This window comes from Struthio camelus, chromosome 7, assembly GCF_040807025.1.
Source record: "Struthio camelus isolate bStrCam1 chromosome 7, bStrCam1.hap1, whole genome shotgun sequence".
NCBI lineage: Eukaryota > Metazoa > Chordata > Aves > Struthioniformes > Struthionidae > Struthio > Struthio camelus.
In genome coordinates, this window is record NC_090948.1 from 33235174 (window position 1) to 33249524 (window position 14351).

The window sequence follows — 14351 nt, forward strand, 5'->3', positions numbered from 1 at the left end:
CATGGTGGATAGGACACAACTTGGATGCAGTTGGGATGCCACATCCCTGTCCTTGTGTTTGCACAGAGGGTGGGGGGACGTGGCCCTCTGGTGTGGGGAACAGACAGCACCATCTGCTCCAGATGGGGAGTGGGGGGGGGGGGTCCAACCCCTCGGGGCACGGAAAGACATGCAAGGTGCTGGCACCCACTGCCCTGCGCTACTGCAACAAGAGCGGGCAGTGGGTGCTGCTGCCACCCCGGTGCTGCAGGCAGGGCCTCCACGCCAAGGCACGCGAAGGGTGTGAACCCAGAGAGCGTCGTACAACCACTGCTGCGGTTGTGTTGTTGAGAACCTGGAAATCAGGGAAATTCAGGGTAACTGGTCGGAATATGCAATGTTAGGGGAGGTTATATTGCTAGTAGATTGAAGGAGGGCAGTAAAGGAAACAGCAGAAGGCGGATGACTCTCTTACAAAGGCAGAGGTGAGCAGCAATGACATGTGAGAGGGAATTATCTGATGGGGAATAAGGAGGAGCCTGGACTACACCCTGGTAAGGGCAGCACAGTCATGCAAGAAGCAAAGACATCACAAAACGTGCGTGGCCTAGAGTAGAGCTGGGAGCATATTTCTGAGAGATGTGGCAATGCAAGGAACAGGGAAGGGGCATGCATCTCTTGTGAAGACGATTCTCCTCTTTCACTTACTTTTATTGACTGCTGAACACAGTGCTTTCCCAAGGATCTTTCGTTTTCTCCACACTACAAGCCAGCTTCTACTTCTTTTAGGGTTATTCCCCTCCACTTAAGGTTTTGCACAAGACAGGCTGGTTGGATCTCTAATAGGACAAGAAGGATAACTTCAGAAAATAATCCTTTCAAGTCCTCCTTCCAGTTCAAAGAGTAAATACCTTTTCTGCATAACACCTACCCCACACTCACACTTTGTTCCTAAGCCTTCATTCCCGTATTCTCCCATCACGCCTCGTTCAGCTGGGAGAAACGGGCTGGACCCCCTTCCTGCTACTTTCAGGAACACAGGGTTGCTCCCCGAGTCTTCACAATGGGCTGCAAAAAAACAGGTGATTTCCTATGTGCTTCCAGGCTTTGTTCCTGAGAAAGTCTGGAACACACTGAGAAATTACTCCCTTGGGCTGCAGGTCAGGAAGCATTTCAGGGGTTAACAGCCTTGCATTGCTCAGCAGCTGCTTTTCCAAAGCTTTATTTTACTTGCTGTATTTGTTACAGCAATAAAGTAAAGTAACCACTTAAAGTGAGCTGCTTGTGCTGACCTTAGGCATCCTGTAATGCCAGAAATAGAAGTTCCTCAAACCAGTCTCTTCCAGAGCACCCTTACCAGCGCTCCCAGGGGCCCAGGAAGATGCCTGGCCAGCTCTACAGGACTGTGTAGAAAGTGGCCAACTCTACAGCGCTCTGCCTCCTTTGTTATCCCAGCAAAAGATCCTTGGTTGAGGCAATGGGAGACATCCCTGGCACCCACGGATAGCCCAACTTCATTCCATGGGTGCCCACGGGCAGCTGCCAAACAAGTCAACGCACTAGCCTTCCAGTCAAACGCATCTTCCAAACGTGGTAACGTCCCAGGGACACACACAGAAAACAATGTGAGGAGAATATCACATTTCTTCTGTTCTAAACCCTCTGTGGGAAGAAGTAACACAACTTTCTCATTCTGGGTTTGCTATGTGCAGCAAAGCTGACAATTGTCATTAAAAGCAGTAAAGCGTGCTTTGACTATTGAGAGATACTTGTTACTGACTTTGAGAAAAGGCACACATTTCTAGAACGCTCATGCTTTCTCCCCTCACACTCTAGAAAGTGGTTTTCAGACAATCAGAAAAGATGAGAAAAAGAAATAATAAAGGAAACTTGGGGGGGAAAAGGGAGACCTTGAGATCAAAAAAATCCTGAGAGTAAGCTAGTGCCTGAAGGAAGACAAAGTCTGCTTCAAAGGCATAGGTGGGATTTAAGAAGGAAAAAGCTTTAAGAGGAATCCCTGAAGAAGTATAAGCTTTATCTCAAAAGGTTACCTTCCTGGGCATCTGTCACAATGCTAAAGGCATACATCTTTTTCATTTTACATTTAAGAATAAAAGGCATAAGGTTTCTAAAATCCAAATTCAGAAAGTCTATTCTACGTCTATCTTTAACAAAGTTCATAAAGGAATCTGAAAACTCAGTAGCCTACCATATCTTCAGATACATTAGACTAAATACAGACAAAATCGGTGAATTTTTTTTTGGGAGGAGCAAGGGAAAAATTGTTTTTCAACAGCACTTTTGGTGAGCAGTTCTGCTGCTATTGCTCACCCTGACTGGCATTCAGGTTGCCCGGAGAACTCCACTCAGGCTTTTAACATGTGAGAATTTGCTTAATTTCATGAAATTAAGATCCTAGCCCCCAGTCATGGAAAAGCACCTTCAAAAGTAACTTTTAATGGTTCAGATGCCTCAAAATCCCAAGAAAGCAAGCCACCAGCCCCATGACTTTGAGTCACTTTGTGATGTGAGGGAAGGCAGCTCTGCTTGCCCACTAAAAGGGCACCACTGAGCTGAGCTGTTAGACCTGAGGGTCCGTCCACCAGAGCAGGCTTTTGTCACCCCAGCCTCCAACCAGGCAAGCTAGGTTTCCACATTCCAGACAGCACAAGCCCGGTCCCAGCCCCAAAGGCCTTTGCATCACCCAAGAGTCACTAAATAGGCTTTGGCCACCTACTCCCCGTCAGAAGAGGATATGGAGTGGAAAAATCATCCCAATTTCTGGATTACCATTCATGAGTCCTGAGACCTTGTACTGAAATCCCCTCCCCCTTTCCATTTACAACCCTACAGCCTTTCCTTGGTGTGCCTGAACTGCTGCTTTATAGTAGCTTTTTCTTATCAGATGAGGTGATCTGGACCTGCCTAGACTGCAAGCATTTAACTCCCCAATGAGCCTTGAACTTCCTGCACTCTGCTACCTGCAGAGCTGTTGCCAGCCTTCTCCATGAGATGGCAGAGTCAGCTGCCACCAGCTGTGGAGTGCCCTGCTGGAAGTGGGTCTCTGAGCTGACTCACAAAAACACTGCTTGCAATGTGGTCATCCACCTCTGTCTCTGCTGTGCGAGGGTGGCACCTCTCCTTGGGGAGTGGGCACATGCACATACTCTGCTAGGGCTAAAGGCTCTCTATGTAAACCACGGAGGCTGGTATTTGCTGTCTGATGATTCAAAGACACTTAAGCCAGTGAAGCTGCAACCAGGCCAATTTTAGCTTAATGCACTTCTGGAATACGCCCCAGTCTATGAAAATAACGTAGCCCTCCAGGAACAGTACCTTGTCTTATGAACAACACTGCTCGTTTGCCTGAATGTCATCTGCCACAGTCAATTTGGATCAAGTCTTGGGTAACTCCATTGTAAACTATTTTTGCGCATTTCTGAAGAATAACAGCACTTTAATGCAGTTTGAGCCTTTAAGATAATAACTAATGCACCAAACTTAACCATTACTACATATATAATCAGTGAGAAGCTCTCCACTTTGGATATTGTTAATCTCCCTTACTAAAATTGGCATTCTATTTAAAGTGCCAGATTTGCAACTTTTCCTCATGCCTGGATATTCAAGCAAGTTCCAATCAGTCAGGTATAGCCAGCGCACGGCAAGAGTTTTTGTGCATTCTCTGGGCAAATGAAATGTATCTGAAAGTACAGTAGTGACAGTCACCTTCAAATTGATGTTAAAAAACACAATTATTTTTAACATACAGTTTTACAAAGAAAGCAATTGTCAGATAAACATTACAAAAAACTTCAAATTAAAATTTTAGATAAACATGCAGCAATTTAATGAAAGGATGAATTACAGAGAAAGTCCATCTGATTACATATTAATGCTCTACTTAAGAAAGTAATGTCATTTATACATAGATGCTTAACTTATGAAAAATATCTGAAACTGTAGACCATCTTCTCACGTACAGGAGTTCCCTGAGAAAACGTGCCCTTACTTTTCAGATTTCCCAGTACTAAGAACTAGACCCACAGAGAGACTTAATAAAATAGCGTTTAGGTACCTATGTCCAAATAACCCTCAGAATCACTGCCTACCTCTATTGATTACTAAAAATAGGACTTCTCCAAAGTGTAAAGTGAGCTAGGTTACTGTTTCTTCATGTCCCTCCCCATCAGTCCTGGCACTCAGACTCCCCAGAGAAGACCCTCTGCTGCACGGTTAGGCGAGCACTAGCACTGAGGCAAAGAAAAGAGTGTGAATACGTGGCATGAGTATTCACAAAACCACACTAACTTGGACTGACCTTGACTGCTGTACAATAGTCCCTCCCCTTGGGCTGGTGAGTACTTTTAGCTTGCATAAGGTAACACTTGGCATTAATGACTTAAAGATCCACAGAGAATTAGGGAAAAAGTGGGAATGAGCATAGTAATCTTTTCTAGTGATCGGGGGACAGCAGATTGGGGTCAAGTCTCTAAGGATGGATTCATTCAATCCAATGAGTATTCTGTGTTATAAAAACCCGAGACTGAACCCTTCACCTTAGAGATCCTTATTGCCTGAGTTGCACCATAAAGCATATGACAGTCTAATAAAAAGCTATGGTTAAAAAGTAGTAATGGCCTTCTTTGTTAAGGACTCACTAAACATATAACAAGACTGATCAATGGAAAAAGCCATTCTTGTACACCTAATTAACAACGTGTCAGGCTTGGGGGTGGCCTGTATATCTATTTTTAGAAAAGAATAGCTGTCAGACATTTAGAGCATCTACACCCAGCAAGTAGATGGATGAGTTTCTACTTCTGTCTGAGAAAAGGTAACAGCTGGTTAGACAGCCTAGGTGTAGCAAGGATGGTCTATAAATAAGCCTTTATTCTATCATTTTATTTTTCTGTGAAAAGAAGAAAGATGTGTGTAGGCTTATCTATTGGTTTCATGAAGTTATTACTAAAATCTGGCAGGTCACCTAGATTCATCTTCCTTGGGAATAATGCTGTAACACTACTGGCATGACTTCTTTCAAGCAGCAGCATGGACATGGTACTCCTCTTTGGGGGATTAATCTTTTTGAAAGCCTTCAGGCTTTTTAGTATTATGAAGACTGGTATTTTTGAGCCATGTCATCTCCTTTCTTTTTCCACCTTGGATTTAAGAGTAGTTTTCTCAACAAAGCAGACTAGTTCTGCCTCTATTTTGCCTTGGCAGTTTGCAAGGCAGCCTGCTGCTATAAGCAATTTCAAATATTTTTAAGACTTCAGAAATGACTACAGAGAGCTACTCTCTTGTTTTTTTATCAAATGAATGGGACAATAATTGATTATGGCCAATGCAAACAAGATCCCTCTTTTAAACCATTCTGCTATAAACCAAAGACTTCATGACGTGGAATCTTAAACCTCCTCCTAAATCAAGGGACTGTCACATGGGTACTCTGCTCTCACTTCCCTTTCACCCAGATCTCTTTTCCTGCCATGCACCAGCACCAGAGTCTCCCTTGTTTTCTACAGTTCGTTAATATCCAGTAGCAAAAAGCAATAATTAATAGCAGAAAAAACCCACAAAGCCAGTTTCTGTGCAGCTTTAAGCTGCCTTTCATGCGATAAGGGTTTTGTCCTTTTTGAGAATTTAATCACGTGTTTAGCTTTGCATTTCATCGCTAGTCTTCCATCTGTTCCGTTATGCTCAACTGGAAACGAGGAGGCAAGCCTGCACCATGCGAGCCAGAGGGGCTCCCAGGGCCCACCCCCAGACTCCCAGAGAAACAGTACAAACCATTACACTTCCTAAAGTCAACAATAATTCTGTCCTATGTGACTTCTCTTCCACCAAGATATTCCTGCAAATTTGTGTCTGAAGTCTTTCAAAAAACATATTCGTGTATATAGCAATCCTCCTCTGTTCCCATTCCCAAATGGGCGATTCAAAGACTTATTTGGTCTTTAGATAACAAATAGAAACAAAAGTATTGGGGTCTTTTCTAGGTCCCAGCTGGTGCTCATGGCTGAGTGCTCTGTACTGTGGCACAAGTCAGCCTGCTCTTGTGACAGTTAGCTCCATTGAATAGGAGACAAGCATCTAAGTAAAGTAGACTTGAACTTTGGTGCCTCAGTTCCCACATGTAAAATAAGCATATCTACCCCCAGCTCTGCCCCACAGGATTATATAGCAAGAGCTGTCCCGCACTAGTCTCCCTGAACTCTCTCAGATGAGGTTAGTGCCCAGTCCAAGATGTGCTAGAGAGAATATGATGGTGAAGAAGCGCGAGGAAGGACAGACGTTGATCATAGCTTCAGCAAAGTTGGAGGAATTTGAAGAGGACTTGGACCTTGTCTCTGTGGCTGCCTATAATGAACCCCCTTCATAAGAGGCATAATCCGTGTTTGCATGAAACAGAGACAAAATTGTTATGCAACCAATATTCCAGGGTGACATTCCAAATTAGACACAAGCAGAGAGTAACAATACTGCATATTAAATATGGCACGCACAAATAAGACCTATAAAGTAGTATGCACAGATTTCAGAGGAGGCCCCTAGCAAGGAAATAACGCTACTTCAAGTGTAACCAGTGCCAGCGAGCGTTCAGCGGGGTGAAACATAAGCTCTAGGCTAGCTCTGCCTGCAATAATCTGCAGGGTTGACTCTGTAACAGATTGAAGTGCAGTAACAGCGTTTAAGCAACTCAGTCTTGTTCTAACCTATTAGTTTACGTAACCTTCGCTCATGGATGTACTGACTCATAGATCTCAGGAACCTAAAGGAAATCTCCCTTTTTAACTCCCTCCCATCCCTCAACCTCTGGCTGCCAAACAGACAGATAGCCACCAAGCTCTACTTCATTCCCTCTGAAGATAATTCAGGTTGGAAGGGAAAAAAAAGGTAGTGATTCAAGTCTTAAAGTAGTGTCTTTCCTCACACATAAAACCAAAGTCATATAATAAACTGGGTAATGGTAGGCAAGTGCCCCTCAAATTAGCATTTCCAACTGCAGAATGTACCATTTGAGTCCCAGTCTGTGACAGGCTGAGAAAGGAACCGAAAGGATTTACTTAGCTCCTACAGAAAAAATTGCTTTCTAGCACTCAGACACTACCTTTTTCAGTAAAGCAACACAGTAATACCTGGGGGAGCAACTCTGATTCTTCTTAACTTTACAGATTTAATTTAAGCCTTCCCACTGTTCTTGCATTTCTTAGAACATCTGCACACATACTTCAAGCGAGGAGCCAGCAACAGAACCAGAAAACATTTAGCATTCTGGTTCTAGCAGTCATAGTTTCAATAATTACTGCCTCAAGCCTGCCCACATCAGCTCATTTTGGCTCCTCCTCTGAGAGCTTACCCCTCAGTACTTGCAGTAGTCAGTACAAGCCCCTCAGGCTTGTTTGCTTGGCTAGGCTCTAACCTAGATTTGTGAAAGGATTTGAATTAAAGTGAACCCATTTTGTTTTGAGGTGGGCTTTTTTTGCTAGTGATGGAATACTTCACATTATCATGCCCTAAGTGCAAACATTTTGTCAGTATCAATTGCTTGAGCTCCTAGATTTGTTCATTTACAATATTCCTGCTAGGGTACAGCTAGGGAAACATTCCCTTTCCATCAGCGCTAAGGCAACTCCACTGAATTCAACACAATTGCCTTGTATCAAGGAAGCCCAGAGAATTCAAGCCTGTTGTTGCAGAGCTGACGAACCCAGGTCAGATTCTTTTCTCAGTTCCGTTCAGTCCCCTGCAGAAGATCCCAGATGTTTCTGGAAATTGGCCAGATGTGCTTTATTCTCTGCTGAATTGAATACATCACCTACTAGCTGAAGTGGGTGCTTTCAAACAACTATTTCTACGTAGACGCCTCTAGTATTGATAAAAACGGTGGAAGAGAAGGTAAAAGAGGGGAAGTTTTAGCTAATTAAGTTTTCCATCAGGTAACTATACTACTTTAGTATAGTAGTTTCCATCACGTAGCTATACTACTTTAGTTAATCAGAATATGTGGATTAAAGTAAAGTATTAAATTCTTACTGGTAGTTCTTGTGCAACCCATTTAGACTCTACACAACAAAATTTTATCAACTGTATTTTTTTTTTAAATTTTTAGTACTAACGGAAAATTAACAGATGCATAACAAAATCTCTGCCTTATTCATGGAGCAGGTTGCATAGAGGCCTGTGAGCATACCATTTTCTCCAGTTGCGCTTACAGTATCCACTACAATTCACTAATGGACAGTCAACATTTATAAGAAAGACTGTTCCCCCCAGTCCATAATTTCAGTTTCAGATTTCTCAAAGGTCTGCAATGAAGATTCTCTTTAACATAGAGCATACTTTATTTCATTGTGGCAGAAATATATTTAACTAGTAAGATTTTTCTTTAGAATTACCATGTTATTTTTTAAGATGTCCAACCAGGCAATCTAGTAGTCCTACTAAAATTTGCTTTACAGGGAAAAAGTCTTACACAGCAACATCCTTGGAAAAGGATTTTCTGCATTAAAAACTTACACATTTGTGATACACAGCAGACCATATCATCTACTAGACAGTGTCATCTAGCAGTACAACACAAATATTCTGGAAATGCAGCAGGTCGTCCCTATGGTTTGTTGCGGAAGCACTATGAGAACAGACATAGCACCCTCTCTCTGCAAAACCCCTGTACACGTTCAGACAGCCTCCTGATGGACTCTGATCGCACTGCATCATTTATGCTGGCGGAGCCAAGAGCTACGTCCAGATAGGAAGTCATTTAACTCTGACACCGTTCAGCAGTTTGCAGATTGAAGCCCAGCAGAGGGAGCCAGAGAACTGCGACCGGCCAGCTATCTCCCAGGGCCTTTGCAAAGAGAAAGGGGTCACTTGCGCAGATGGAACAAGAACTTATTGACATGAAAAGTTTTTTATTCTTTTTTCCTGTAAACTCAGGATTTGATCTTGACATCCTTGAGCCTCAAGATCTCGCTGCAGTCTTGCCCAGGCTTTCAGACACTAACTTTTTTTTACACAAACACACATGGGATGGCATCTGCAAATCCGTGATTGCCATACCTAGAAAAGTTTTAGGTGCATGTGCTGCAGAAAACAACTATAAGTAAAAGCAAACAGATCTTCAGCTTTCAGTATCTCATTCTAATCACATCGGCTCCCAGAAACAAAGATCAAATTTTGCTCTCACTTATAAGTGTGCAGTTCTATAAAGCTGTACTAATTAGGGCTATATTATACACACTGTAATTGCTACACTTTATAAATACTCATAGTTTTGTACTTTCCTGCACTTCACGCAGATCTCATGATGCATTCCAGCCTAGAGACATGTTGGCCTGCTCAGCAATCCCTCCCCATTTGTTTTTATAGTTCTCATAGGTTGTTTATATTACATCATGTTTGGCCTAAATCCCTTTTCTATTCCAGAGGGAGTGAGAGTCAGGGAATATTACATAAAATAAAAACCAGTCTTGCCTTAGAGCAACATTTGCTGCTCGTCATTAATGCTGCATGAACAGTTCGGATTGTATGTGTACAGAAGTAATCTCCCAAGGCCTTCCTCAAAGTTAAGATTAGCATTACCAAGGCTAGGTGGTGTAGAAAATCAGAACAAAAAGCCAGGCACTGGTCCAAAAAGGCTTTAAAGCCATACCAACCAGAATTTCACAAGTCACGAAAATCTTCACAGGCCTCCTGCTTAACTTTTGAGAACTTAGAGCTTATTAAAAAGTCTTTTTAAAGGAATATTTTGTATTGCTATTTTCTTAAAACAGCAACAGCTGCTTTTTATTTATTTATTTATTTTTAATCAATGCAATCTACACTGACAGAAAAACACCAGAACATGTTCCAGCAAAAGCAGACTTGATATCACCAAAATTCCTATTGTAAAACACAGGAAAGAAAAGTCATTTAAAGAAACAGAAGTTCGTGCACTCTGTTCCATAAAGCCAAAAAAGTCACTTTCAAGAGAACTTTGTGTTATTACATTGATTCGCACTGAAGTACAACTTTGGACAGGAGGTGCTATAGCTTGCATAAATATTATGATTAGGAAACCTCTATAATTAAATTGCACTAGAAGCAAAAAGATAAGGTCAAAAATAAACATTCTGAGTTCTGCAGCAGCACTGATGAGAGGACTACAGCACTGCTGAAAAGATTTCTAAGAAAGCCTCAAAGAAAAAAAGCGTTGCGTTCATGTCTGTGAGGGACTTCAATACTTAGCAAAAGAAGAGGAACAAAGCATGGAAGCTGATGGGAAAGACGCAGCCAGGCAGAGGATCTGCACCAGTGCGGAAAGCTCTCTGCCCACCTCTCGGTGAAGAATATCAAGGTTGGCTACAGTGTCAGCGGTTTTACTGGGCTCAAGGTGAAACACCAAAGCAGGACCAAAGCCCTTCACTAGGTTAATGCCATCTTTTAGTTTTCTGTCTTTCTGTCTAGGTTCTTACATGAGCACCTAACATAGTAGCTATTGAATACGTTCGCCTGTCCTCCACGTTGGCCCTGCCTGTCCCTGACTGTACCCATCAGGATTTCATACGCACTATTGCACTGGGAGAGTTGGTCTGGATTCTAATCTGGGACACTTAGCAAAAGGTAACAACATTCAACAGTAAATCAGAGAAAACAGTCTGGCAGACTCATTCACTTCTGGATTTCTTCACTCTCACATCCCCAGCTTTTCGTTCGAAAGCAATTAACAAGTGGCTTGAAGAACAGATCCACTGCAGGTGTTTTATGACAGACTAGATTTTTCTTTCACATTTCCTTCTCTGAAATAATCAAATGTCTGTAGCCTGCTAAAGCTAAGAACTAGATGCCAGTTCAAGGCCAGGAGTAGACTGTGGGAGAAATTCTTATCTCAGTTACACAAGTGTGAATCTGGAGTAACTCCAGTTATTAAACAATCTATAAAATAAGGATAACAACCACTATTTCAAAAAGCTTTTGTGATAGTTAACTACCAGCAATTAATGCTGGTGCAGAATTCAGGAGCCTGGGAATGAAAGGCTCTATAGAAATTCTAAGTACTCTTATTATTTCAGCCATTCATAATTATACTTCTTGATCTAATCGATTTATTGTACTTGGGGTGCCCATCAATGCTCCCTGCAGATCCTAATCTATTACGCCCCTGACTGATTCACCAGGCTCAGTAAAATTAGTCCCGTTTTAACTGGAGAAAAAAAAAAAATCGACCTTTTTCTAGAAGCCATTCTAGCCATAGATGCCATCCATGTGAAAGTCAAAATTCATGAACACAAGGCAATGGGGGAAGAAGGCAGCAGAATTTGAATATATGTTGTTTAAAATGCCTGGATTTAAAAATCATTCTATGGCTGCCAAGTCAGACTAAATTTAACCTTTCGTGTAATGGAATCTCTTGTACCTTTAAGAATACTCAAACTACAGTAGGGGTTAGATTTCAGAGGGAAACTGTCAACTGAATTATGCTAATCAGTAATTAGTTAGAAGAATCTACTGATGCTTATGATTTGACAACTATGTCATCTTTAAATATTTCTCTTCTCTTCTGTAAGGTGTTCCCACCAACAATGTTAAGTAATTATATGTAATGAACCTGACTATAAGCACAAGGGTATAAAATGCACTGAATAAGTATTTTACAAAAATATACAATTTAAGAAATATATATTTCAATTTCACCCATTCTAGTATAAATAATTTCATAAATTAAAGGTGCAGATGCGTAACTTAAGTTGGTGTCTCTGGAGCACAGTGACAACTGTTTTTGAGTTAACACATTTCAGAAAACTGTTTCTTGATAGAGTATTTTTTAGATTGCGCGTTCTGACATTTAAAATCAGTTCTTCAAGAAATTATAATCCACTTCTGGCTCCGCTTTTTATTTTTCAGAAGGTTTAAGAGCAACATTAGCACAGCTGTTCAGGCTTACCTTTTCAACATCCCTCTTCCAGTGAACATGTCTGCCTTTTCCACATCAATTTCAGCTGAGCTGAAGCTAGAAGAAAGTCTCCACTAGAGCAGACATAAAAATGGCATCATCATTCCCAGGTACGAAACAGGAAGACCAGCTTATCACCAGCAAAGCAAGGAAATCACCTGTATTGCAAAGTGCTATCAAAAACATAGTAGAAACTACAGTATTTGGTATCTCCTAGGATCATGAGATATGTGATTTCATGAGAATATATGTTTTTGAAAACACAGCTGGAATGTGCTGGAGTTTAAAAAAAGGAAAAGGAAAAGAAACATCTAAGAAATGCACGTTATTATTTTGGGGCCAGACTCATAACTTCTGAATGGTTGCCAACACTACAAAAATCATTAAAATGTGGGGAGAGTGTAGGGTCCTTTACCCCATTTTCTAAAACTAGAAAGTCTTCTTAGTAATTATTCTGAAGTATACTAAATCTAACTTGGTGGTTACAAATGGAATTTTTCCATGATCATTTACAGGCCTAGGTTTTACTGCAAGACATGAGACCTAGATCTGCACACAGTAAAATGTATATATTACGATACGGAAAAATGCACCAGGAACTTTACAGAATGTTTATAGGACAATATCTAGGTCCACAAAACAAACTTCTCAGCTTGCTCTCAGCTGTTCCAGAGAAACTGTTTCTTAGAAAAAGTAATGATTTTTCATATACAGCAGTTGAGTAACTTAACTAAGTAAACACTCACAGCATTAGCTGAGAAGCAGAGTGAGAGAATCAACCCTGGTCAGCTAAGGCTGGCATTTGCAGAATACATTTTTAATGAAAATGACACTATATATTTGAGATGAACATACTTGTTAAAACACAGGAGAAGCAGACTTTAGGTAGCAAGCCTTTTAAGGCATTTGCGAAATTCCCTCTGATACAACAGCTGCAGTATGTGAATACAGGCAGATTGACATCGTCTTACATTTGAATATAAAGCCGGCTTCTTCAAACAATAAAGAAATTCATATCCTGCTTCTAGCTGGAGGTGATTAGAACCATAACCCGACACACAGTGGGCACAGAGAAACATCCTTAATCTGCCAGACATCCTTCCTTTGGGAGTTCAACTAAATGCTGGAAGCAGACACGTTCAAACACGTGGCAGTCAGTATTTGTATGTTTGTTTTAAATTAGTTTGTCTTAGTTCCTTCACATACGATAAGACTGAATGCTTTACTGTGGGCTGTCTAGGATGAAACACCAAACCTTTAAAGAAGTAGGGTACAAAGGAGGCTTCTGCTCAGAGATAGGGGAGGATATAATCGTGTCCCTCACCTCCTTTCGTGATCTTCATTTCTATCTGGTGTTAAAACTCAGCACAGAAAGATGAGAGACCAGCAAGCGTGCGGAGGACCCAGGATGGAAATTAAAGCTCACTGCTCAGCAACTGAGCCATTAACTCCTTCCACAGGATTTTGGAGAGGGTGAGAACTACTCCAAGCCTATCCCACCCTATGCACCACCCCAGAGAAACAGCCAAATCAGCAGCCAGTTACTGCTTCCCAGACACACACACACACACAATCATCACAGAACAGTTGAGGGTGGAAGGAACCTCTGGAGATCTAGTCCAATCCCCTCAGCTCAAGCAGGGTCACCTAGACCACATTACCCAAGACTCTGCCCAGACAGCTTTTGAAGATCTCCAGCGAAGGAGACTCCACAACCTCTCTGGGCCACCTCACCTGTGCCAGTGCTAAGTCACCCTCACGGTAAAGAAGTTTTTCCTCATGTTCAAACAGAACTTCTCTTCCTGATGCAGCCCAGGATACCACAGGCCTTCTTGACCACAAGGGCACATCGCTGGCTCGTGGTCAGCTTGTTGTCCACCAGGACTCCCAGGTCCTTCTCGGCAGAGCTGCTTTCCAGCAGGTCAGCGGCCAGCCTGTCCTGGTGCCTGGGGTTATTCCTCCCCAGGTGCCGGACCCTGCACTTGCCTTTGTTGAACTTCATGAGGTTCCTCTCTGCCCATCTGTCCAGCCTGTCCAGGTCCCTCTGACTGGCAGTACGGCCCTCTGGGGTATCAGCCGCTCCTTCCAGTTTTGTATCATCTGTGAACTTGCGGAGGAGGCACTCTGTCCCTTCATCCAGGTCACTGAAGAATAAGTTAAACAATATTGAACCCAATACTGACCACTGAGGGACACCACTAACTACAGGCCTCCAATTAGACTCTGTGCCACACACTTCACATCCTCCTACACAAGCAGCATGGGTCTGCACAGCAGATGAGTCAGTGGCTAGGATCATTTTAACTGCTCAGTAGTTTTCTATAGAGCAGTCAAATGTTTCGAGCAACGTTACCACTCCTCACACAGACGAAAATGTGAGCTGAAGAGAGAATACCGTAATGGAGAGCAGCCAGTCATGTGCCTTGCCGTGCAC

General features: G+C 42.2%; 1 protein-coding gene across 5 annotated transcripts in view; it reads right to left on the bottom strand.

Moving 5' to 3' along the window:
* The window catches only part of GPRIN2 (G protein regulated inducer of neurite outgrowth 2), a 38196-nt gene that overhangs the window by 19376 nt on the left and 4469 nt on the right, over positions 1 to 14351 (bottom strand). For 2 of the 5 annotated variants that reach the window (XM_068950647.1, XM_068950648.1), the window contains exon 2: positions 13904 to 14061. In XM_068950647.1, coding sequence (XP_068806748.1) covers positions 13904 to 13938 — 35 coding nt within the window. In that variant the 5' untranslated portion in view covers positions 13939 to 14061. Of the gene's footprint in view, positions 1 to 687; positions 765 to 11908; positions 12076 to 13651; positions 14062 to 14351 lie in introns of those variants that run through there. The other 3 variants (XM_068950649.1, XM_009685684.2, XM_068950654.1) reach the window with 3 other exon arrangements.